Here is a 27,626-nt window from a genome sequence, read left to right on the forward strand (position 1 = left end):
ATGACAGATTCATCATCATCTTCCTTCTTTTCTGATTTTGGGCTGCTACTGTATTTGGAAGAGCTAAACAAAGAGGAATTAAGTAAATTCAAGTTCCACCTAAAGAATGAGACCATGGGCCCCGGGCACTGCCTGATACCGTGGGCTGAAGTGAAGAAAGCCAAGCGGGAGGACCTGGCTAACTTGATGTATAAGCATTATCCAGGAGAGCAGGCCTGGGATGTGGCTCTGAAAATCTTCAGCAAGATGAACCTGAAGGATCTGTGTGAGAGAGCGAAAGCGGAGATCAGCTGTGAGTGATACTAGGGACATATCTGGGGGGAGGGAGAAGGAAGTGCTTCCTGGAGCCTGCTGGGATGATTCTGTGAAAGGGACTTAGAGATTAAACCATTCTGTGGGACACATTCTGATGGTCAAGTACATTGGGAGCTTGTTGGATTATTTGAGAAACACTGAAGAGTCGGGAAAGTTTTGAGTCCTGTCACTAAGGTTGGCTCATTAATTGGGGGGTAATTCATCCATTTGGTAACAATTAGCATAATTAAAGCAATTACCCCATGTAGTGTGCTTTTGCCTAAATTACAAATAAGCTCATATGTTAGGCTAAATTTTAAGGAATCTCAAATATGATTTAAAATTTTTGCTGAGATAAGAGGAATGAGCAAAAAACATTAGGGGACATGAGCCAAGTCTTTATTTTTAGTCATTCTGAAGTATGAAATATTGTAGACATCTAAAATTCCTTACTCATAGTTCTTTGAGCCCCACCATATCACTAGGAGGTCAGTACAGACAAGGAAACTTAGACTAGACCCCTTGCCCTGTTACAGGGTGGGGCATGGCAGGATGTCTCCTGCTTCATTGTTGTTTACATCACATCATTCTTCCTTCAGCTAAACTGGTGTAGTCTGAGGCTCTGTTGGCTCTAGTTTTTCAACCCAGATGGTCATAGAATTGGACCACTGAGGAGAGTTCTGGCCCCTGTTCTAGCCATTACCAAAGCTCTCCTTGTTTTTGGTAATCTCGTGATCCTGTTGGAATTTGTTTTAGCGGCAGCCCAGACGATGGCACCAGAGGACACCAGGGCTGGAGAGGCACAAGGTGACCAGGAGGCCATGCTGGGTAAGTAGACGGGTTTTTGTCAGAATTGGGAGGAGTTTGGGCTTTTGAAGCATGATGGGGTTTATCTGCCACGACACTTTTGTTCAGTTCTTGTTAACTTCTAATATCCTACCTGTTCACTGACGATCACTCAAAAAGAGTTAACAAAACTGGCTCTTTGGCCAAAGAGTCAGGGCCATGTTGATTAAGAGCCTCAAGAGAATGGTGTTTGAGAATACCCAATCAAAGATGAAAGTCTAATGAACAAAGATATATTCATGTCTATAGTTTATGGACTAAAGAGTCTCCGAGTTGGAAGAGACTATTTGTCTTATCATATCTCTTCCCTTCCTTTAGAAGTGATGTGATAATTGAATTCCGAAGGTGGTGATTGAGTAGTCCATATAAAATGTAATTTCTAGAACCAGGACTTTTCAGTCTTAGTTCAATCCCATTTCCATTCCCCCTACTTTGTTTTGAACTCTATGTAGTTGAATTCTAGTTTATATAAATGAATGACAGTACAAAGAAAACTGGAGCAGGTGAAAAAGCTTTATTCATAACTCAGCTATGCTGGTTTTTAACAGGCCACAGAGTTTCATTCAAGAAGTAGTTGAGCCCTGGCCAGTTTGGCTCAGCGGTTGAGCATCGGCCTGCGGGCCACAGAGTCCCAGGTTCAGTTCCTGCTAGGGGCACATACCACAAAAAAAAGAAGTAGTTGAGGCCCTGGCCGGGAAGCTCATTTGGATAGAGTGTCATCCAGATATGCCAAGGTTTCAGGTTCAATCTCCATTTAGGACACATACAAGAAGCAACCAATGAATGCATGAATAAGTGGAACAACAAATCAATGTTTCTCTCTCTCTCCCTTCCTCTGTCTCTAAAAAAAAAAATCAGTAAATTTTTTTAAAGAAATAATTGAGAACCTACTTTATTCCAAGGACTAATAAATAAAAATGTGCTTATTGCATTAAATGATCTTGAAGACCTTAATTTTCAATTCAATATAAGGACCTTTATTTTTGTGGTATAAATTTAAGAAACCAGGGTTCTGTCGCCATAGAAATTTACTGTCGGAAAATTTGGAAGATGGATAAAAGTAAATGAAGTAAAAATCATCTTTATAATCTCAATTTTTTAAAAGTACTGCACTGTACTAGATAGTATACCATAAAAAGAAAGAGTGCCTACATTCTAATACCATAACTTCTCTTGGAGGAGAATTAAGCATAATTCAGTGGGATATGAACTATGTTAGATGTTTATGCTGAATGCCCTACTAGAACAGAGAAAAGAATTACAGTTGTGTATCCAAAGGGGATTGGTTCCAGGACCCCCTGTGGATATCAAAATCCATGGATGCCCAAGTCACTTACATAAAATGGGATAGAACAGTGCATGCAGTCAGCACACCTCATCCACAGGGTTCCAACTGCAGAGCAAAAATAGTATTTTCCATCTGCATTTGGTTGACTCTGTGGATGCAAAACCTTGGGATATGGAAGGCCAACTGTATATTTATTGAAAAAAATCCATGTACAAGTAGACCTGCACCATTCAAACCTGTGTTGTTCAATGGTCTATTGTTTTTACTTAAAAAACTTAAATAATTGCAGCTTATGATATGTGCTATGAATGAAAAATATACTGTGTTTTTAGAATATGTGAGAGAACTGTTCTAGCACTGGGGTTCAGAGAAGGCTTTCCTCCTGAGATAGTGACATTTAATTGAGATCTAAAGATGGAATCGGGCTTAACTAAGTAGGATGAAACTATATTTTCCTTCTACTTGGACATTTGGGAATTTTTTTCTTCTTTTTGTATAATTTTATTAACTAGTATCATCCCAATAAATTCAATTAAAAATAAATTAAATAAAATGAAAAAAGTTATTTAGGCTATGTTTCAATGTTCACTTGTATTAATGTTTTACCTGTATGAAGTGAATTATTTTGATCTGTAGCTTCAGATCTGTCTTCAGGTCCTCTCTGGCTATTAGTGTTAATTGTTGCCTATGTTTCTTTTTTAAAAATTGATTTCTCGGAGAGAAAGAGAGAGGGCAAGAGAGAGATAAATATCAATGTGAGAGCGAAACATCAATGGGTTGCCTCCTGCATGCACCCTACCAGGGCATCCAGCCCACAAACCCAGATATGTGCCCTTACCCCGAATCAAACTAGCAACCTTCCTGGGCACAGGACAATGCCCAACCAACTGAGCCACACCTGCCAGGGAGCCTGTGTTTCTTTTTAATCTGGACATAACTCTGTCTTACACATATATCATCTTTTTTCTTTTTCTTTTTTAATTTTTTGTTAATCCTCATCCAAGGATATTTTTCCATTGATTTTTAGATAGAGTGGAAGGGAGGGAAGGAGAGAGAAAGAGGGGGAGGGGTGGAGAGACTTCAATGTGAGAGAGATACATTGATTGGTTGCCTCCTGCAGACCCGACTGGGGCCAGGGATCCAACCTGCAACCGAGGTACATGCCCTTGCCTGAGAATCAAACCCTCACCCCTTGGTCCACAGGACAGTGCTCTCTAATCATTGAGCCAAACCAGCCAGGGCTGTATCATCCTTTTTTCTCTGTGTAGGAAAAATACAAAGAGAAAATATTTTTGGAATGGACTTAATTTTTATTTTCTATCACAAATTAATTTTTCTGCATTGCCAGTTCTGTTTTTTCCATTTCTGATGTCTGTTTTAAATCTACAGGAATACTTTTGTTTTGTTTACATTTTTTTTCTTACCTACACCAGCTGCTCTTTTATTTCAGCCTATACCATTTCCTGTTCCTAAGTCCACGTCCAGGATTCTTAACATTGCAAACCATAGAATTTGTCTTGATCACGTATGTCTTTGTTTTGTTCCTGCTCTATTCTGACTTAGGTGACAGAACAGAATACAGACGTCAAATACGGGATAAGTTTTGCCTCACGCAGGATACGAAGTGTGTATTTGGAGAACCTAAAAATTTCTGTCATGAAATTGCTGAGGAAGGTAGAGAGCTGCTGGAACATTTGTTTGACGTGGATGTCAGTACCGGCAAGCAGCCACGGACAGTGGTGCTGCAGGGTGCAGCTGGAGTTGGGAAAACCACCTTGGTGAGAAAGGCAATGTTAGATTGGGCCCAGGGCAATCTCTATCAGCAGAAATTTACCTATGTTTTCTATCTCAATGCGAGAGAAATTAACCAGTGGAAAGAAAGAAACTTTGTTGAAGTGATATCAAAGGACTGGCCCAGCACAGAGGGCCCCATTGAAAGGATTCTGTCCCAGCCAAATAATCTCCTTTTTATTATTGACAGTTTTGATGAGTTGAACTTTGCCTTTGAGGAACCTGAGTTTGCATTGTGTGAGGACTGGACCCAGGTACACCCAGTGTCCTTCCTCATGAGTAGTTTGCTGAGGAAAGTGATGCTCCCTGAGTCATCCTTATTAGTGACAACGAGGCTCACAACTTGCACGAAACTGAAGTCCTTGTTGAAGGACCAGCGTTCGGTAGAGCTGCTAGGTATGTCTGAGGATGCAAGAGAGGAGTATGTTTACCAGTTTTTTGAAGACAAGAAGTGGGCCTTGCAAGTACTGAGTTTACTAAGAAACAATGAGATGCTTTTTAGCATGTGCAAAGTCCCTCTAGTGTGCCAGGTCATTTGCACTTGTCTGGAGCAGCAGATGGGGAAGGGTGTTGATGTCACATTGACCTGCAAAACCACCACTGCTCTGTTTACCTACTATCTCTCTAGCTTGTTCACACAGGTAGATGGAAGCTGTCCTAGTCTACCCAACCAAATCCAGCTGAGGAGACTGTGCCACTTGGCTGCCAGAGCAGTATGGACTATGACACATGTGTTTTACAGGGGAAACCTCCGAAAGCATGAGTTAACTAAATCTGATGTCTCAGTTTTCCTGGACATGAATATTCTTCAGAAGGACACCAATTATGAAAACTGCTATGAGTTCACCCACCTACACATTCAGGAGTTTTTTGCAGCTATGTTCTATGTGTTGGAAGACGACAGCCCGGAACCCAAGGACCATTCCTCTGAGCCTTTTGCAGACTTGAAGCTGCTACTTGAAAGCACCAATTATAAAGACCCTCATTTGATGCAGATGAAATGCTTTTTGTTTGGCTTTTTGAATGAAGATCGAGTAAAACAACTGGAGGAAACTCTTAACTGTAAAATGTCACTGGAGATAAAAGGGCAGATACTTCAAGAGATGGAAATATTAGGAAACAGTGACTATTTTTCATCACAGCTGGGATATCTGGAGTTGTTTCACTGTCTGTATGAGACTCAAGATGAAGCATTTATAAGCCAGGCAATGAGATATTTCCAAAAGGTTGTCATTAACATTTGTGGGAAAATCCATTTGATTGTGTCTTCATTCTGCCTTAAGCATTGCCGGTGTTTACACACCATGAAACTGTCCGTAACTATGGTATTTGAGAAGATGTTCGACTCAAGCCTCCCAGTTGAAACTTGGTAAGGGTGGTAGCGTTTACTGAGAAATGCCCTGTGGGGGGAGTGAAGGAAGTAGATTTTGTCAGGGGGAGGGAAGGAGTTGTTTAGTTGAGGTCCCAGAGTCAGAATAACATTTCAGAGTTGTCCCACCTTCAGAAAAGGAGGCCAGGCACTGGCCAATCACGGCTACTGGTAAGGCATGGGCAAAAACTTGCCTGAAGTGGCTGTCTTGGCTTGAGGATAATCCCAAGAGAGGGACTTGGCTGAGAGCTGTCAGCTGTGAACACTCCCAACCGTTAGGGAACAAATGCCTCAGTCCTGAAGAAAGGATGTGGCATAGCACAAGCTTACATCCACTGACCTACTTGTATTTACCTTGTAAAAACTATACCTTCCAGGAATTTCATGCCAGACTGAGTATATGTAGGTCATCTCTCTGGGCTATGTTCCACTGGACTTGACTGACCTAGCTCACTTTCCCTATTGCCTAGACAAAGTCTGCCTTTGTATGAAAGGTCTCAGCCATTTAACACCTGACTGGAGACAGTCAGATGTAGGTAAGAAACAGTAGGTGCCAAAGGAGTGTTTTGAAAGAATAAATGAACAGTCAGCATTTTATGCTTATTATTATAGCCTCTCCCCTTCCTCAAGTTGCCTTTCTGACTCTACCCATCCAAAAGTCTGGGAAAAGAATTGAACTGTGGAATTAGTTCTAGATTTAACTAAAATTAATTGAGGGCTTACTGTGTGACATATATAGAGCACACGGGACATTGAACATATCCAATTTAAGGCTGGTCAAAACCATATTTCAGTTTATTTTTAAGATTACAAAACAGATTCAGGAAAGTTCACCTAGAAAGTAAGTGTATAGTCGTTCATTTAAGCACACATCAAATAATAGCTAACATTTGCTTCACACATACCTGATAGACTTCCAAGTCCCAACTCATTTAGTCTCCTAAAAATCCTAGGTAGATGCTCCTATTTATTTTCATTTTACTTATTAAAAAAAAAAAAAAAAAAAAAAAAGCGGAGGTACCAAGAAGGTGTGTAACTTGAAAGAGGTCATACATCTGATTATAAATCCTTGGTTTTCCAACTTTACCCAAGCTGTCTCATTGCTGTTACATAATTGCAGCATTCCTCCTATAAGGATACATTTCATTCCTCTGAACTGTGGGAGTAGGAATTGTAGGCTGGAATGCTGTGACCCTCACTCACTCTCCTTAGGAAGTTGTAAGTAATCTCTAGTTTTCTTGATTCTGATTTCATAGTTCTATCTAAAGAAGACGTGACCAAACCCAGTTTTCGTGCTGCCTTCTTCTTACTTCTGTTGTAGTGTCATCCACTACTAGAGTTGGCCATGTTGTTAAAATAAACTCTGAAAACCCAGTGTTTTAAAGAGGACATTATGGGTGACCTCAGTCTCTTCTACAACCTAACTACATTATGAACTTAAGAGTAGGATTTCTATCTTGTTCACCATTTTATCCATAACATTTGTACATAGTAAGCACTTGAATGTTTGAATGAATAATATATTGCCTTGTTTTCTCAAATTTTAGACTTCAGGGGATGTAGAGGCCACCATTCTGCAATGTCATTCATTCCAGTTTAAGTAAGGCATCAGGGGAACCATTGTTTATTGAATAGTGACAGGGACCAGGATCTGCTACTCCAAAGTGTGCCACTTTTACATAAGAATCTTTTTGAGCTGAAGGCATTTGAGTTCCTGAAATCCCTCATCTGCCTAAAAGCAGAGCTTCTCCAAAGTACTCAACTGTCATAAACTCCTCCCAGGAACAGCTCTTATCTCTAATTTTACCGAGCCCCAGCCAGGGAACCTAGGAGGGCAGAGTGAAAAGGATATATATGTTTTCCTCTCCTACGGTACCTATTATGCATAAGGTAACATACTGGACTTATATATATTTTAATATAAATAGTTACTAATTGGTAGGATCATTTATAACATGAAACATTTGCTAAGCATTTTCTATAGTTTGTCTTACTGAATCTTCACAGTAATCCTAAGAAATAAATACTATGATTTTCATTTTTTAAGATGAAGAAGGTGAGGCTTACATAGGTTAGTAATGTGGACAATCTCCCAGTTTTGTGAATGGCACAGTTGGGACTCGGGACTATTCCATTCTGAAGCTTATACTTATAATCACTAGATTAGCTTCAGTTCTATTCCTTATTACTTTTATTTTTTTACACTGACTTTTGTGATAGTGTGCCTAATAATTAAATTACATAGCATTTTAAAATTTGCAAAGTGTTTTTGTGTTCCAACTAAAATTGACTATGAAATCTTTACAATCCTGTGCGGGGAAATGGCATTTCCATTTTATAAGTGAAGAAAACTCTGAGCTCATAGAATTAGTGGGACTTGCTTAAAGTAATATAGCTAGTAAATAGTAGGACTGGGGCTCAAACCTGTGGTTCCCTAATGTCTACCTACTGTTCCTAATCTTACTCTTTGTGGTCATATATTATTTGTCTTCTTGATATTGGCTCTTCAGGTATTTGAAGACTTTCTCTTGTCCTTCCTGAATGTCTTTCTCCCAAGTGAAGCCTCTCTCATTTTTATTTTGTGTGTTGGAGGTGGAGAAGCTATTGGGCAAACAAAGCCCCTGGAGTGCCTAGGGGAGGACTTCCTGGTGGACTGCCTAGACCAGACCTGCACTGGGTGCTCTCAATATTTCCAGAGTCCACTTAATTTTACCCACTACCATCTTGTGAGAGTTTCCGGGACTGAAATAGGTTCATTGGTCTTTTCTTTTCCCAACTTTTTAGGCAAAGGGATGCCTATCACTGCTGGCAAGATCTCTGTTCTGTGCTTCATACAAATGAACACTTGAGAGACTTGGACCTGTGTCATAGCAGCCTGGATGAATTGGGAATGAAGACTTTCTTTCAGGAACTGAGGCACCCAAACTGTAAACTACAAAAGCTATTGTAAGTCTGTCCTGAGAAATTGAAGAGTTGTTCCGATTTCTTTCTTTGTCCCGCCTCCCATTCCTACCTATCAGGGGAGACCAACAGTGTAAAATACTCACGAACAGTGGAAACCTCTGGGAATGTGGAAGCATAACTAACCTGTTCTGGGGAAGATTACACAGAGCATAGTAGCTGTTGACGGGTTTGGGGGGCTTGATTAGGAATTTTCTAGATGAGGAAGAACACAGAGGTAAGACATTCTAGGCAGGTCAACAAGCATTTTCAAAGATAAGTTCTGGAGCATACTATTTTCTCTCTTTAATTTTTTTTATTGAGGAATAATTTATGTTCAATAAAATGCATAGATATTAAGTATCAGGGGAGGAAGAGAGAAACCAAAGAACTTATATGCATATATGCATAACCAATAGACACAACGGTGTGAAGAAGGCAGGAGGGGGGTGGGAGTGGGGAGAAAGGGGTCAAGAGGGGAAAAAAGAAGGGACATTTGTTACTTTTTTACATTTGCTTGTGTAATGTTTCCCTCTTGTCCATGGGCTCTCCTAGGAGCTGGAGCTGATCCTGTTGTCTTCTGTGTTCAGTGCCCATCAATGCATACAAGGCCTAATTGGTGCTCAGTAGTATATGCAGAGTGCTGGACAAATGATAGATACTTGCTTCCATTAGCACTGAAGATGATTGGTGGTGTTTTTTTTAAAACTTATCTTTATTGTTGAATGTATTACAAACGTCCCTTCTTTTTTCCCTCCTTGACCCCCTTCTCCCCACTCCCACCCACCTCCTGCCTTCCTCACACCATTGTCTGTGTCTTTTGGTTATGCATATATGCATATAAATTCTTTGGTTTGTCAGTCTAACAACCAATTTGTATTCTTAATCCCTTCATCTTTTTCATCCAACCCTCCTCCCATCTGGCAACCAACAAAAAGTTCTCTGTATTTATGAGTTTGTTTCAGTTCTGCTTGTTCATTTTGTTTGTAGATTCAATTTTTGATAGTTTCATATTTAGTGCCATTTTATTGTTCATATTTTTTCTTCTTCTTCAAGAAGACCTGTCAACAATTCATATAATACTAGTTTAGTGGTGGTGAACTTCTTTAGCTTTTTCTTGTCTGGGAAACTCTTTATATGGCCATCGGTTCTAATGATAGTTTTGCAGGATAGAGTAATATTGGCTGTAGGTTATTTCTTTTCTTTCTTTTTTTAAAAAAATTATTTTTATTAATTTGTTTTTGTTACAGATGTTTCTCCTTTTTCCCCTTTTGACACCCTCCTCCTCATTCCCCCACCCCTACCCCATCCCCAGCTTTTTCAAATAGTTTTTCAATTTCTTGTCCTCTCTCTTTCTCCTTCTGGCACTTCCATGATGCAAATGCTGGTATGCTTGAAGGTGTCCCACAGGCTCCTTATACTATCCTCATTTTTTTGGATTCTTTTTCTTTTTACTGTTCTGATTGGGTGTGGTTTGCTTCTTGGCTTTACCTACTCTACTATTGATTCCCTGTAAATTATTCCTTTTTTTTTAATCCTCACTTGAGGACATTTTTGCATTTATCTTCAGATAGAGCAGGAGGGAGAGACGGGGGAAGAGGAAGAGAGAAACATTGATGTGAGAGAGACACATTGGCTGGTTGCCACCCACATGACCCCAACCAGGGCCAGGGGCAAACTGTAACCGAGGTACGTACACTTAGTGGTAGCTGAAACTGGTCTGTGGGCCAGTGCTCTAACCACTGAGCAAAACCAGCCAGGGCTCCCTGTAAATTTTTCTTTATTTTAGTCAGTGCATCGTTCATTTCTGACTGGTTTTTTATTATGCTCATGAGGTCCTCACTAAGTTCCTTGACGTTCTCATGAAGTTTCTTGACATTCTCACTAAGTTCATTGAACATCCTTATAAGCAGTGCTTTGAACTCTGCATCTGTTAATTGCTTATATCCATTTCGTTTTGTTCTTTTCTTGGAGTTTTGTTCTGTTCTTTCATTCGGGATGTTTCTTTGTCTCCTCATTTTGGCTGCCTCCCTGTTTTGTTTCTATGTATTAGGTAGAGTTGCTATGTGTCCTAGGCTTCCTAGGGTGGCCTGTAATAGTAGGTGTCCTATAGGGTCCAGTGGCACAGCCTCCCTGGTCACCCAACTAGGCCCTGAAGTTGCACCCCTTGTGTGGACTTTATACTCTTTTGTTGTAATTGAGTCTTGATAGCTGTTGGCACATAAATGGGAGGGTTTTACTCAGGCTGATCAGCTGCAAGGACTGGCTGTGCCCACTGACCACCGACCTCTGACTGCCTTGGATGATCAGCTATGCAGGGGCCCACCACACAGAGCAAGACTCACTTCAGCAGGGCTCTGGTACCCACTGAGTCCATTCCTTGAGTGTGTCACTTGTGGAAGTGGTTGGGTGGTGGTATTTTGATGTGGTCTGAAGCTGTCCACTGGGTGTGCTGGCTCTGGGGCCAGGTCAGCCACTGCCTGTGTTCTACCCGGGGCCACCAGGCATAAGCTACAAATTGATCTGCTGATGGCTACTTCTTGTGCTGGGCCTGGAGGTGCCCAGGCAAAGCCAAGCTGTGAACCAAGGCTGACTGCTTCTAGTGCCAGGCCTGGGGCAACTTAGAGATATGGGGCTCACTGTGGCCATATGCTGCTTGTTTGAGAGAATTTAGGAAAATCTGAAGCAGGAGCCAAAACAAGCCAAACCTGTGGTAAAGCCACTGGAAACAGTGTGGGTGGGCCCAAAAGTTGGATGGACAAGGTCTCAGGGAATTACCAGGGTGGGGCAAACAGTGTGAGCCAGGTTGCTGGAGTCCCAGATATGGTGGTTGTCTGCTGGCTTTGTGCGGGAAGGGCTCACCAAAGGAACAAAGGCCACCATCAACATGTCTGTCTGGGACAACGCTGCCTCTCCTCACGCCAATACCAAACAACTCAGTTCTTCCCCATATGTCTCTGGTGCCTTTCAAGCTGCCTCCCCTATGCGCTGGAGCTCAGAGGGAGTGGGTTGAAGTAAGTCCCTTTGCAGGCCCTTTAAGAAGAACTGCCTGGGGCTCCTGAAGCCACAGCCTCCCTCAGCCTCAGATCCTGCTGGTTTTCCCAGCCAGAAGTCATGGGAACTTCTCTTCCTGGCACTAGAGCCCTGAGCTGGGAGCCTGATGTGGGATGGGACCCGTCACTTCTCAGGAAGGACCTTCCCAGCTGAGGTGTCTTCCTGATTTTTTTATCCGCCACACGTGGGTGTGGGATCAGCCTGTCCATGTCTCCGCCCCTCCTACCAGTCTTGATGTGCTGCTTCTTTAATTTCGTAGTGTAGGACTTCTATTCAGCTCCAATTCAGGTGGTTCTGAAGGATGTTTGTTCTGTAGGTTAGTTATAATTTTGATGTGGTTGTGGGAGGAGGTGAGTACCGCGTCTACCTACGCTGCCATCTCAACCAGAAGTCGAGGTTGTTTTGAGGGTGGAGGGTGGGCTTCATTTTAAATATTTCCCTGGCTTAGAACCTCAGTGTTTTCAGTGAGATCTGACTTTAGATTTCAGGTAACTAGATTAGGTCTGGATTTGCATATTGATATGGTAGGAAACTGTATATACGTTATGATGAAGGGGTTCTTGGAACTTACCCCCAAATATCTTCCCACATTGTCCCTTTACTGAATGTCACCAATCTAAATTTCAATGCTTGCTAATGCCATCTTTTGGGTTGGATAGTTTCTTTTAGAATTCAGAAGTCCCTGGAATGGGACTAGGGTGACATCATGAAGGCAGCTCTTAGCCTTTCCCTGCTTGGTGTGGCTCTACTTACCCAAGTCCCTGTTCCCTAATAAGTGAGACTGTACTTTCAGTTTTATGTTTAGTGAGTGCATTAGGTACTTTTCTGGGATGATGATGCTTAGCGCTCAAAATGGCTAAAAGCTTTATTTTCTCATGCTTGGCTGGGAGGGGTGTGAGGATGAAGGGTAAACAGTGAGCAAAGGGAGGGAGGAGAGGTGATATTATGAAGAGGGGGTTTGAACAGTTAATGAGCAGTGTGATCATGCCTGGCATTTGGGGGCTTGGAGAGGCTCTATGGAAGAATTTGACATAACTAATAGGGACTGAGTTAGGAAACAGGAAATCGGAAGAAAAATAGGCGATATAACTTCCTTCATATATTGCTTTGGGCCACCCATGAGATGATAGAGCATATTCGGCAATAATGCTTTGCTGATGATGCATGTTAGAACAGTTGATATTAACAGTGAACTCACCTCGGGTTATTTAAAAGGTTAAATATTGTGAATTAATTTTGTAATTGCAGTATTTGGACTAGTGCCAATAATTTCTTTTTAATCCTCACCCGAGGATATTTTCCCATTTATTTTCAGACAGAGTGGGAAGGAGGGAGGAGGGGGGGGGGAGAGAGAGAGAGAGAGAGAGAGAGAGAAAGAGAGAGAAAGAAAGAAAGAAAACATTATGTGAGAGGGACACACTGACTGGTAGCCTCCTCACAACCCAACCAGGGCTGGGGATGAACCACAACCGAGGTACATGCCCTTGACTAAAATTGAACCCACAACTCATTGGTCCTTGAGCTGACGCTCTAACCACGGACCCAAACCGGCCAGGGCGGTCCCAATAATTTTTGATAGTCATTCATGGGGTTAAGAGTTCAAAAACTTTTCTTCTGCTTTTCCTGATGTTACTACCTTCTTTTCTTTCAAGGTCAAAAAAAGTTGAGAGTATCATTTGTCAGGATATCATGAACATCCACATTGTAAGCCAGTTGTTTTTCTAAGCAACATCTAAAAATTGGATTTATGACCTGACCTGGACTACAAGAAACCCAGAGGAGAATAAGAGATGGCAGGAATATTTAGATAATGTCTGAGTTAGGTTTGAAAAGACAAAAATGATGATTTTGTAATCCCTTCTGCATATTTTTCGTCTGCAGGTTGAGGTTTCTGTCTTTTCCTGATGAGTGTCAGAATATGGCTGGTTGTTTGACTCACAGCCAGAATCTGCTGCACCTCGACCTGAAAGGCAGCAATATAGGGGACAATGGAGTGAAGTCGTTATGTGAGGCCTTGAGACATCCAGACTGTAAACTACAGAATCTGAGGTAAGTCGTGATGTTTTGTATTACAACTTAGACTTTTGTCTGACCAGATAGAGCCTTCCAGCCTGAACTTGCTGTTCATGGGGCTAGCGTAAATCTACTTCCGTGGTATGGAATAGTGGGGATCAGTAGATTGAGGCTGATTTCCTGCAGGTAGGACTTCTGACTCCTCCCATTGCCCCACTGAAGGCCCCCTCATTGTACAGTTCTCTGTGTATCCAGCTCCTAAATGTGGGGGGGAAGAAAAAAGAACCAGAATTCATAAAGATTTAAGGTGGTGTTGTTTTTTCATATTTAAATGCAGGAATGTGTGTATTCATTGTATCTTTGGATACTCAGAAAAGAAAGCACTAATGGTAACTGAGGGCAGTGCTGGGCAGGCTCAGTCTTACTTAATTTTGTTGTTAATCCTCACCTGAGATTTTTTTTCCATTTCTCTTTTAGAGAGAGTGGAAAGGAGGGAGGGAGGAAGGGAGGGAGAGGGAGAGAGAAACATTGATGTGAGAGAGACACATGGCTTGGTTGCCTCCCACACACGCCCCAACTAGGGCCACAAATCGAACCTGCAACCCAGGTATGTGCCCTTGACTGGGAATCGAGCCTGCAACCCTTCCTTGCGTGGGCTGACGCTCTAACTGCTGAACCGCACCAGCCAGGGCACTTTTACTTGATTTTTGATAGTGAATCCCCCTCACCTTATAATACAACTCGGCGGCCAGTACAGAACACTGGGGAAGAGCAGTGTGGCAGCTGTGCTCTCCCCGTCACACACCACTGATCCTCGTGGTGGCCTGATCTTCTGTGAACGTGAGAGGTGTAGCAGTCACACTTGGCGGCAGGTTTCAAGAGAGAGCTTAATTTCCAATGAAAGATATTTAATTCCGTTTCTGGCAAATAAAACCCAAAACAAACAAAGGCAAAATAAAAAATCATTGCAGTAAGTTTTACCTTAGAAGTTTTTGTAATCCCTAGACTCAGTTGGGGCTGGGGGTAAGAATGAGCTTTGATATGTGAAAGGTCAAGATAGGTCTGTATTTGTGGGAAGCAAATGATCATTTGTGTGTAGAAAAAAAAAAGGTAGAATTTGAGACAAAACCTTCTTTTTGACAATAGGCACATGAATTCTGTTACCATGGGTTTTTTGTTTTGTTTTGTTTTTAGGTCTCACTAGTTTGTACATTATGAAATTCACTTATAAGCATGTCTGAAAAGTTGTTGGGTATTTCTTGAACAAGTGTTGAGTTTAGATACCAGCAGGCCAGGTTAGGGTATTGGTTTTACCATTTATGAAGTAGTTTTAGGACATTTTGAGGAATTTTCTATACACTGCAGCCTCTGGTCTGGCACTCAAGTGAGGAGTAGGTCATTGGTTCCTCTTTCTAAAAGTAAACCACATTAATGGCAAAAAGCTGTTACGTGGAGGGAAAGGTATTTTCTTACTGTGGAAACTGTGGATCCAAGACCAAAGGCATTGGCACTTAACAGGGCGGCAGGACTTGATAAGATCTCTTTCATCGGTTGAGGTTTTTAAGTCTTGATGTATGCCCAAGTAACTAGGCTTTTTGACAGGAAACATCTCTCTGGGTCAACTAGGAGAGCTCCTTGCACCAGTGAATAGAATGCTTTGGTGGCAGAAGTCATCAGCGCTTTGAAATAATGAAACATTACATTATGTAGGATTGGCTGCTGTCTCATTGTCGGTGACCACTAAGGAGTAACCAGCAGTCCTGTAGATATCCTGTTGTCATGTCATGTGGGAAAATTCCCAGTTTTATGTTTGTTTAGACCTCCTGTTATAAGAGCTGTGGACAGTTGACTGGTCATGTTATACACATGCTTATTTTCTGCCCCTTTAGAGTAATGTTTTCTTTTGGTTACACTTTAATAATGTATCCATAAATGCCATAACATTGGACTCTTTTTCTGTCTAGAAGAGCTCTTTCCAAACACAATGTATGGGATTTCCTTCATTTCCCTGCCTGCCTGCTTGGCTGCTGATATACTGCACTTTAGTATTAGTCTACTTGGATTGCCATAAAAAAATACCACAGAGTAGGTAGCTTAAACAACAGAAATTTATTTCTCACCATTGGGGAGGCAGGAAGTTCAGAATCAGGGTGCAAGCAGGGTTAGTTGGTGAGGCTTCTCTGCTTGGCTTGCAGACAACTGACTTCTCACTGTGTCCTCACATGGCCTTACTTGTGTTTGCCCATTCCTGGTGTGTTGTCCTCTTATGAGGCTGCCAGGCCTATTGAATTAGGGGTTCACTCTTGTGACCTCATTTAACCAAATTACCTCTTTAAAGGCCTTGTCTCCAAATACAGTCACATGGTTAATTAGGCCTTTAACATATGAATTTTGGGGAGCACTGTTTAGTCCATAACACCTTTTGGGGACAAATTGAGGTTTTCAGCCTTAGGCCATGTTCTAGGTCATACACTGAGGTCTAATTCTGTCCCTACCTTGATATGCCCTGATTTTAATGAAAAGAACCAATTCCTGAGGGACTCGGGTTGAGAAGTTCCTGAATAAACAGAATAACCAGAACAACTCCATGTTCCAGGAACACTGCTGCCCCCAGAACTCTTACAAATAGCTGGTTGGTTTCAGGCCCAGCTATGCCCAACGTCTCTGACTATGAGTCTCCAAAAATAGGGACTCTCCTTGTACTTCTTTTCTTCTGCTTCCCTTCTTTAACTTTATTTTTTAGAACTTTCACTTTCTATTAACTTCTTGTTTTCATTCTTAAGGACTGAATTCCTCAGAAAGTGTGGGTTGACTCCCATTTGTAAATTAGCTCTTGGTAGACAGTAGTGGGAGTCAGAGCTTTTGCTCCTGATTTCCTGCCCATCTGTTTCAGAAGTCAAAGAATGAAAGGATGCAACCTTCCTTCAGTCAGTCCACCTTCATCCATGTTGTAGTTAGAGAACGTTGCTCCCAGATTTTAAAAAATGATGGTCATTTAAAACTATTTTTGAATATTTTCATACATATTTTCATAGGGAATTGGGTACGTGGGGGTGGAAAAGACAAACTTCAAACCCTCCCCTTCCTAACTCTCTATCAGAGCCTTGTGATTGAGATAAACAACTCTCATTCTATGTAGGTAAGCTGGACTGTTGTCAAAAAAGATCCCAAAGATCCAGATCCATGTATCCAAATGCTCTGGTTAAGTGAGTGGTGGTTATAAACCTTCTCTGAGGAGGAGTCATTGCTATTTTTCTGTATCGTTTTCCAGCTTGGAATCCTGTGACCTAACTACACTTTGTTGTCAGAATATCTCCAAGGCTCTCATCAGAAGTCAGAGCCTGATATTTCTGAATCTGTCGGCCAATAATCTATTGAATGACGGAGTGGAGCTGTTGTGTGAGGCCCTAAGACATCCGAAGTGTCACCTAGAGAGATTGTCGTGAGTCTTTTTGATTTGTTTTCTGTAGAGTCATTTTGTTCAGTCTTCTCTAGTTATGATCTGAATACCTGGGTCTTGACAAGAATGAGCTCACTTGTCAATTGTGGTTGAGCTCCTCCTCTTCTCGCTTTACTGCCCTTACTCTTTTACTTGATTTTTAGACATCTCTTCATGATTGACCTTGTATTTTCATGTTTTCCAGGCTTCTCTCCTCCCCTCCTATTTTTTGTTTCATTACACTTTGTGCATAGCTGAAATGAATCCATAATTTAAGTACCTTTGACGAGATTGAGTCTAGGGGTTGAGTTGAGGTGTAGGGGTTGTAAGTACCAGCTAATTTCCCTGTGAAGAAGAGAAGCATGAACTTTGGAATTTGACTGATCCCTTTCCATCTGTGCTTCTCCTTCAGCTTAGAAAGCTGTGGCCTCACAGTAGCTGGTTGCGAGGATCTCTCTTTGGCTCTCATCAGCAATAAAAGGCTGACACATTTGTGCTTGGCGGACAACGTCTTGGGAGATGGTGGAGTAAAGCTTATAAGTGATGTCTTGAAACATTCGCAGTGCACTCTACAGAGCCTTGTGTAAGTGTCCACTAATTTTTAGCCCTGCGATATGATATACATTTTGAAATATATTTAAAGCGAAAAGATAATACGAACACATTCTGTCCCTTGCTTGTTTCCTGCCATTGATCTTCATGATAATGAAGATGATGAGGATGACAGTATTAATAATTGCCATTTATTGTGTTCTCACTGTGTGCTGGGCCTTGTGCTAAATTTTTTAACCTGCACAGAAGTATCTGTTTGTGTCAAATTGGCAACCTGAGCTCTAAGTGCCTCATTGTACAGGTGAAGAATATGCGGCTTAGGAAGATTATGCAACTTGCCTAATGCTCACAAGAAAATTATGGGTTCAGGACTGAAGTCCACCTATCCAGCTCCATATCCTGGGCTAAGAACAGATAAATATGTAGGAATACCATTAAACAGAAATGTAACGCTCCATAGTATGGCTGGATCACACTCTGATTATTCTGTTAGTTGCTGTTAGATAATTTCTTAGATCTGAAATTCATGAGCCAAAATTTTAATTTTGTCAGATATGGTTAAATTGCCTCCAGAGATAGATGGTTTATATTTCCTCATCAGTCTAGGGACCTGTATTTTGATATCCTTACTGGGTATCTACAGTGTTTTTTATCAATGTTAGATCATTGAAAATAACTTTAAAAAGGATTTGATGATGAGCATCTTTTCTAATGTTTTTGGCCCTTAATATTCTAGGAATTGTCTCTTCATAGAATCAGTTTTCTTCTGGATACTTTCTTTATGTTATATATTATGGTTACAATTACACTATTACTATTTATGTGTTGTAAATAATTTACCTAGCATATTGCCATATTTCTTATTTTCTTTATTGTCATTTTTAGAATATAGAAGTTTAAAATTTTTGTGAAGTCTAGTTATCTTCCCCTTCGTGGCATCTAGAAGTTTTGTCATAGTGGGAAATACCTTTCTTAAAAAAAAATCCACTTATGTCATCTTCTTCATACTTTTTATGTTTTGATTTTCAACATGTAAATGTTAAAGTATTCCAAATTAGGTTTGTTATAAGGCTTAAACTCATTTTCCCCCCTGTCAGGTTTGTTGTCCATAAATCATTTATGGTGCAATATATCTTTCCCCTACTGATTGGGAATGCCACTTTCATTATGTATAAAAAATACTTACTTTATGATGATTACTCCCATTCTACTCCATATGACTGCTCCTCTGCTCCATGGAGCTACTTCTGCAACAGGAAACTCTATTTATGTACAGTGGAAAGAAATTACCATTTTATTTATGCTAATAAAAATTCTGAAGAACAGTTTGTAGCCCAATTTGGTGCAAACCTGTGTTTCCCAAGTGGAGAGCCAAAGAGCCAATGAGGGAAGGGGCTGTTTGGCCTGAGATGTAGATGGGGACCACACTTGAAATCTCAAAGACATGAATCTCCGGCAGTAGGGCAATGATTCCATCTTTCCCCACATTGTCCTCCCTGTAGGCTGCGACGCTGCCATTTCACTTCAGTTAGCAGTGAACATCTGTCATCGTCTCTCCTAAAAAACAAGAGCCTGACACACCTGGATCTGGGGTCAAACTGGCTACAAGATGATGGAGTAAAGCTTCTGTGTGATGTCTTTCGGCATCCAAGCTGTAATCTTCAGAACCTGGAGTAGGTCTTCTTTGATCTTAGTTTTGTGTAGCTTTAACTACTGTGGGGGCAGGGGAGGTATGGAAAGAAAGGCTGAAAGCTGAGTATCTGTCGGAGAAAAGAATATACAGCTGATTCCCCCTCTCTCATTCTGCCTGAGACTAGCTGGGGAAGTGTGTTCATTAGATTTTCTTAAATGATTCATACAGAAATTACAGTCAACTTTCCTCAGGTAAGGAGGACCAGAGCCATCAGGCTGAATTCTCGACACTTTATTTTTTCCCTTGGTTGTGCCCCAGTGACTCTACTGTGTCCTTTACATTACGTCCATAAGCCGAAATTGTGCTCTACCAGTTTTTCTTACTTAAATTAAGTTTTAAAATTAGGTCAACTTTTAAAGAAACTGGGAAGAGAATCTTTAAAACTATCCTACAGTCCATTTATTCTTTAATAGCAACTGTGTTTATTCTTCTTAATGTTCTTTCTTACTCTGTGAACAGGTATACATATCTGTGCTGATATGTGTGATTGTGATTGCTGTGTAGACATCACTTTGAGGTTTCCTTTCCATGTGATAGTGTTTCAGAAACACATGTAAATACTTACATACAATTATCTTATTGTTTCAATGGCTGCACAATATTTAACATTGAATTATGTAAACATTGTACCCAGAGTGAAGGAAGATACAGGTGTCACTTAGCCGTCTCAGCTCACTTTCCCACTAGGGCCTCCCGTGGGACTGACTAGTAGCCTGGATGAGTCATTAAGGGTCTAACCCCAGCAGTGTTTTCTTTAGAACTATAAATTCAGGATTGTTGGTATACCCCGAGGTGTTTAGCTTGACTGGACTGACTCATGAAAACCAAATTTCCAAATAAGTTTAACAGTTGATTGTCAGATCTGTAAACACTAAAGTGATTGAACTCTTGGGTCCAATAAGCACCTGTCCTTCCTTTAGGAAAAGGTATGTTATAGGTTATAGTGTGATTCTTTGACATTTCCTTGATTATAACTCAATTGGAAAATAAAGTTTTACTTAATGGAAATGATCATTAAATCCAGGGCCTTCATTTCAGCTACAGAGACATAATTCAGGATATTTCTTTAGCCCAATTTCTCGTCTTAGCATTGCTGGTTCTTTTTTAGCTGCCTTTGTAATCTCTTTGGCCATGCCAACGCTCTCAGCCAATTCCTACAAGTATAAGCTAGATGCTGAGGGGACTAAAGGTTATTACTAAGGTGATGCTCTTGTCCTCAAGTAACTTACAAAATGCGGATAGTAGGGTAATAAATGCTGACTCTAATCTGTTCCATATTTTGTTATAAAAGTAAGACAGAAGTTTCAAGGAGCAAGGGATGGGACAGAGGAGGCACGAGTCACTTCTGGCTTGCAATATGAAGAGGATTTTGTTAATGTAGGAATCCCAAGCAGAAGGAAAGAAGAGAGAAAAGGGGAATGAGGGTAGATGTGGAGTATTTGGAAAACAATAGATTGTATGGTTGGAGAATAGGATGGGGACAGAAGAGGGAAAGAGAAGGCTTGAGGCTAGATTTTTTTAAAGCAATACCATATTAAAGTAATTATTTGAAAGACAGACAGACTCCCCACAGCAGGGAGGGGACCCAGATGGGTTGCCTGAGGCCAGATATTAAATGCCCTTGGATGTCCTACAACAGACATGAAAGAAACAATCTTTTTATACGTAGCTTCTTGATTCTTTGGAGATTAACATTTTGAAGGAGATTCTTGGAAAACATTTTTCTATCAATAATATATTAGAAACTGAAAGTATAGACATCAATGGGTTCCTTGGGAAAGCTTATAATATTTTTTTAGTATTGGTAGGAGTGTTTATATCCTTGATTTGGGAAGCTTTATAAAGTCCTGGTTGTAGGAGAAAGCAGTTTTACCCACTGTTATTTTCTGCTTATCAAGAAATCCCATCTGTTTCTACTGCTAATGTTAGACCTTCTTATGTGCACCCTGGATTATAGGATTTGAAAGGGGTCAGAAAAAAAGTCTCAAATAATGGGCATCTCTCCCAGGAATAAACTAATTAAGCCTCACAGCCAAAGGTCTCACTTCTCTTTTGTATTTCTTCCAGACTGATGGGTTGTGTTCTCACTAGTGCATGTTGTCTGGATCTTGCTTCTGCTGTTCTGTACAACACAAATCTGCGGAGCCTGGACCTTGGCAACAATGACTTGCAGGATGATGGAGTCAAAATTCTGTGTGAAGCTTTGAGACATCCAAACTGTAATATTCAGAGGCTCGGGTGAGTTCAATTTTCCATTAGGAAAATGATAACTATTTGGTAGCTGGTATAGCTAAAAGAAATTTGGTATGTGGAGAGAGAATGGAAAATAAATGGGTTAGAAGGGAAGTTACTTTCAGAAATGAGAATCTGAATTTCACATATACGGATCAATGTGGATTGTATATTGTCAGTTTAGAAGCCATATTTCACATTTCTTTACATCATTCTTAGTACCTTGGACAGAGTATGTATTCAGTAAATGGTACTTAAATTAGGTCTTCCACATTCTCCAGATGTCCCACCTGACCTTGTGTTAATTATTCTTATTAAATTGGAGATTTTACTAATCATCTTCTATCTAGAAAAATGCGATTGATGCTATCAAGGAGCTTGCAATCTAATAAAATCCTATTCTATGTTCTGAATACTTATGTTCAATCAGGTATTGTTTAGATTCATATTTTCTTTATAGTCTTGGACTAATATTGGAGAGTACATTTTTACTAATATTGGAGAGAACAACGCAGCATGAATTACTGACTTCTGGGTCAAAAAAGTTGTGTTACGTGTGGGAAGCCCAGACATTATGGTATGTCTCTGCATCTTCCAAGGAAGTGTTGCCTTTTCCTATGTTTCCATTGACTGTATGTTTTTATCACAGCAATGATAATGTTGTAACTGTTGGGTCTGAAATTTAATTTTATCCTACTTATCACCTAATAAATTAGCCTATTTCTGTCTCGTGGATGCTGGCAGCAGATGTAGAATGCTCACAGAGACAGAGGACCTGATTACTCACAGCATAGCCACACGAGCATTAGGCATGTTTCTGTCAGTTTCCCCTGTGCCCCAAGTCCCACAGGGTCACTGTGGAGGGCCCAGATGGATGCCTGTGCATGCAGTAGGTTGCATCCCAAGAGAGGAACATTGAGTGTGTAGCCTCACCTTTTATAGCAAGCAGTGAGCAAGCCTGCTCCTGGTCCTGGAAGGGGGAGACATTACCTCATCCCTCGAGGTTGCTCATTGCACACGCATCCTAGGAAACAGCCAGGTAAAGAATTGTCAGGGCTTTGCATTTTTGTCAGCAAAAATGTTGGAGGATGAAAGACCCATAGAAAAATGTCTCTCAAAAATATCTGCTCTTTTTCTACACAATACAGATTTGGCTTCTGGTGTATTTTCACAAGGACATGCCACTCCATTCTCCATTCCCCATTCTGATTAATCTGACCAACAGAGACTGGGACTGAATTTGTTCAGTTTGTGTCATACACCATTTAACTTAAGTCACTATCAGTAGGAATCCAAGCACAGGATGAGGCCAAATTGCAGTATTGATTTCAACTATGGAACTAGGGTCCTGGACTCAGCCAATTGAGTTAGACCCAGGGAGGAACAATAGCTCTGATTTTCCATTACAACTCATAAAAGGGAGTTTAGAATGACCTGCTGATCTTGGTGTCATTGGCAATAAATAAAGGGGGTAAAAGATAGACCACAAGCAGTTCTATCCCCAATAAAGAGACATTCAGTGGGCCCACATGCAAACATACAACATACAGCACTGGTCACTGCAGTGTGGCATTTGTTATGTTTGACTTGAGTCACCATCACATTGATTTGGTTATGCCAGGTGGGTAGTATCACTGAGTAGTTACAGCTTCTTTTTTTTTTGCAATACTTTTGGGTTATTTCTTTTATGATTTAGCGGTACTATGAGTATTTTAATAAATAAATTCTGAAGCACATGCATACACATTTATCTAGAGTAAATCATTAGGAGTAGACTTGTTATATCATGGAGGAATATGTCTTCAAATTTATGGGATATTGTCAAAAGGATTGTACCAATTTACTCTACCACTGCCATAGTGTAAGAGTTCCTCTTGCTCTCAATTTTTGCCAATTTGGTCAGACTTAATTTTTAAAATTTTAGTCAGTCATGTGTGCATTTTGGCATGTGATTGTGTAAGACTGGAATTACTTCTTTTTTGAGCTTTGTAGACATTTCTGGTAAAGCTATATGATCTGGAGTTTTCTTTGTGTGGTTACTTTTTTGACTTATGATTGTGTGTTTTTTTTTAAAAAAATAATTATACATTTATGTAACCTTCTCTTACTGAGTAATCTTGGTAATAGAATTCCTGTGCATTTATCTATTCATCTAAATTTTAAAACTTATTGCCAAGTATCTAATATCTGCTCGATTTCTGAGTCATCTCTAGTGATTTAGATATCCAGTGATGTTTAAGTAATTATTGCTTCTACTTTCTTTTCTTCTACTTTGGTTGAGTTTATTTTACCATTCTTTTTCTAAATTCTTGAGTTGGATGCTTATCGCATAAACATGTCTTCTTTTTCAACACAGACTTAAGGTTATGATTTTCCTTTAACTCACTGCATTAACTTCATCTTACAAGTTTTGATATTATGTGACCTGTTGTCATTAGTTTTGAGTCTTAAATATTTAATTGCCCTTATGATTTTTTTCTTCAATCCATGAATTATTTTAAAGTGTATTTCTTGATTTTCAAACAGAAGAGCAGTTTCTTATTATCTTTTTATACTTGTCCTCAGGCATTGTGGTATTAGGACATGCATTGTTTCATTTCTTTGAAATATGATGACATTTGCTTCATGGCCCAGTATATAGTCAGTTTTTGTATGTGCTCCATAGTGCACTTGAAAAGAATATGAAGAGCTGTTGGTTGCAGTATTTCATACCAGTTAAGATTGTTAATCCTGTTGTTCAAATCATCTATATTTTTAGTGATTTTTTCCAGATAATTTAATTACTGAGAAAGGTGTTAAAATTTTTGTTTGTAATTGTAGATTTGATTCTCATTTTGTAGTTGTCATTTTTTGTTTTCTGTATTTTTAAATTAAATTTATTGGGGTGACTTTGGTGCGCAAAAACCCTATAGGTTTCAAGTATACAACTCAATAAAACATCATCTGCACATGGCATTGTGAATCCATCACCCCAAACAAGGTCTGTTTTGTTTTATTTTATTTATTTATTTAGTCCTCACATGAGGACATTTTTCCATTTTTTTTGTTCAGATAGGGAGGGAGGGAGAGAGAGAGAAACATCAACATGAAAGGGACACACTGAGTGGCTGCCACCCGCACGACCCAACCAGGGCCAGGGACAAACTGCAACTGAGGTACACGCCCTTAGTGGGAACCAAACCTGGGTCTCTCTGGACCGCAGGCCGATGCTCTAACCGCTGAGCAAAACTGGCCAGGGCAAGCAAGGTCTGTTTTAGTCCCCATTCCCCCTCTTCTTTGCCCACCTCCAACTAGCCCCCATCTCCTTTCCCTCTGGCTATCACCACACTGTTGTCTGTGTCTATGTGTCACACATTTATGTTTTTGGCTAATTCCTTCACCTTTTATCCAGTCTTCCAACTCCCCTCCCCTCTGACAGCTATCAGTCTGTTCCATGTATCCATGCCTTCGTTTCTAGTTTGTTCATTGATTCATTTTTGTTATTAGATTCTACATATAAGTGAGATCATATGGTATTTGTCTTTCTCTGACTGGCTTATTTCACTTAGCATAATAATCTCCAGGTACATCCATGCTGTCGCAAAAGGTAAGATTTCCTTCTTTTTTATTTTTTTTATCCTCACCTGAGGAAAATTTTTTTTTTTTTTTTCATTTATCTTCAGAGAGAAAGGAAGGTGGGGGGGGGGGAGAGAGAGAGAGAGAAACATCAACGTGTGAGAGACACATCGAGTGGTTGCCACCTACAAGACCCCAATCAGGGCCGGGGACAAACTGCAATTGAGGTACATGCCCTTAGTGGGAACCGAACTCGGGCCTCTCTGGTCCGTGGGCCGATGCTTCAACTGCTGAGCCAAACCGGCCAGGGCAGATTTCCTTCTTTTTTATGGACACATAGTATTCCATTGTATAAATGTACCACAGCTTTTTTGACAGTTATTAGTGACTAAAAATTAAGAATGATTATTTCCTGATGAATTCTTGATAATCTTTTATGTCTTATAATACTTTTTACCATAGGGTTTATTTTGTGTAATGTTTGTGTACTTTGTGTAATAATTAGAGGTGGGACTATTGCTCTACTATGTTAATGTGTGTTCTATGTGGGCAGCAACTTATACAAATATTTTGTGTACTCAGTGTCTATGTAGGCATTCAATTGTTGAGTGACTAGGTAAACATTAAGGTGAAAATTAAATTTAAATCAGTTGGTTGGGGAAATCATCAGGTACATAAGATTGAGTTTAACATATTTTCTTAGTTCATTGTATTATCATTGGTTTGTGCAAGGGCCCATTGATCATTAGTTGGTTAGTTGGTTAATTTATCTCCACTCACCATTCCCCTTTCTACCTGTAGGCAAATGACTTAATGTGTTTGAAATTTGCCATAGAATTATGTGTATCCTCGTAAAAGATGTGATGTTGTTTCTGGTGAATGCATTTTTATTTGCATAAGTGGCATGGTGCTAGAGACCTCATTATATACCTTGCTTTTTAAACAATACCATATTTCTAAAATCTACTTATATTGTTATATTTTTAATGCTGTTCAAGGATTCAGCTGCTTTATAGTTTTCCTTAGGGTGCTTCCATATTTTATTTATTCCCTGGACTATAATTATGAATTTGTAATTTGTGATATTAGAAGGGATATAATCAGCCTATCAATATCTAGAATAATGACTATTATAAGTACTAATATTCCTTGAGTTTCACCAATTGTGCTCATTTTTTTATGCTCCTAGAGTTTTCCTACACTCCCAGATCTCTTGCATGCTTGCTCCCTGTCATGGGATAAGTTAATTTATCTGTAGTCTTTCTTCCCTGCAGGCTGGAATACTGTGGTTTGACCTCTCTCTGTTGTCAGTATCTCTCGTCTACTCTTAGCAGCAACAAAAGACTGATAAAAATAAACCTGACACAGAATACCTTAGGTTGTGAAGGAATTATGAAGTTATGTGAAGTCTTGAGGTCTCCTGAATGTAAACTACAAGTTCTAGGGTAAGTCTTCATTGGCTTCTCAGGAAGAAAGTTCTCTGGAATGAGGGAGTGGGGGAGCCACTCATTTATTGTAGGCCTCAGGATCCACCTGACTGTGGATCCTTGGGTATTTTCTGGGCCCTTATTTTTCTCCCATAGAACACTGAATTTTGAGAGGCATAATATAACATAGTGGTTAAGAGCCATGAACTCACCCTGGCCAGTGTGGCTCAGTAGTTAGAGTGTCAGCTCGTGCACCAAAGGGTTACGGATTTGATTCCTGGTCAAGGGCACATATCTGGGTTGCAGGTTCAATCCCTGGCCCCAGTCAGGGCACAGGTGGAAGGTAATCAATTGATGTGTCTCTCTCACATCTCTCTCTCTCTCCTTTCCCCTCTATCCCTCTCCCTCCCCCCTCTCTCCCTTCCACTCTATCTAAAATATTAATGGAAAAATAGCCTTGGGTAAGAATTAACAACAATAACAAAAGAGCCACAATCTCTAGAGCCAGACTACCTGAGTTTATTGCCACTTACTAGATATTTGAACTTGTGCTAGTCCCTAATCTCTCTGTGTCTCTGTTACCTTTTCTGTAAAATGGGTGAAATTATAATATCTACACATAGGCTTACTGTAAGGATTGCTCACCTGAGTCAATATAGGTAATCTCTAAAACAGTGCCTAACATAATAAACAAAGAATGTGTTAGCTGTTTTCATCATCATCATCAGTCGTACTATTGTGCTTGACGAATGGCTCTTGGAGGATCCTTTTAAATTTTAATCTGATTCTCTCTTTCTCTTCTATATTCCATTTTCCTTCAACTGCAGTATCTACTTCAGTATATCCCTTAGTTTTCTACTCCCCAACTATGTTAATATTCTCTCTCTCTTCAAAAGAATAGTTCCCCGACCCCTTGCCATGGAAATAAATTGTCCAGAGAAAGTAAAGGGCTGTGGGAAAATTGAGTGGAAGGAGAGATGTTCTCTTGTTTTCTCAGGTTGTGCAAGGAGGCATTTGATGAGAAAGCTCAGGAGCTGCTGAAAGCTGTGGGAATTAGCAATCCACGCCTAGTCATTAAGTACGATTGTAATGATCATAACGAAGAAGATGGTTCCTGGTGGCAGTGTTTCTGA

General features: G+C 40.2%; 1 protein-coding gene across 1 annotated transcript; it reads left to right on the forward strand.

Annotated features, from left to right (window-relative positions):
• Positions 1-27,626, forward strand: NLRP14 (NLR family pyrin domain containing 14). Its single transcript, XM_036260226.1, is given in 11 exon segments — positions 1-292; positions 1,051-1,122; positions 3,992-5,594; positions 8,379-8,534; positions 13,464-13,631; positions 16,867-17,037; positions 17,447-17,617; positions 19,089-19,259; positions 21,347-21,517; positions 26,341-26,511; positions 27,491-27,626. Coding segments are annotated over 11 exon segments (3,282 nt in total).

This window comes from Molossus molossus, unplaced genomic scaffold, assembly GCF_014108415.1.
Source record: "Molossus molossus isolate mMolMol1 unplaced genomic scaffold, mMolMol1.p scaffold_m16_p_13, whole genome shotgun sequence".
NCBI classification, from domain to species: domain Eukaryota; kingdom Metazoa; phylum Chordata; class Mammalia; order Chiroptera; family Molossidae; genus Molossus; species Molossus molossus.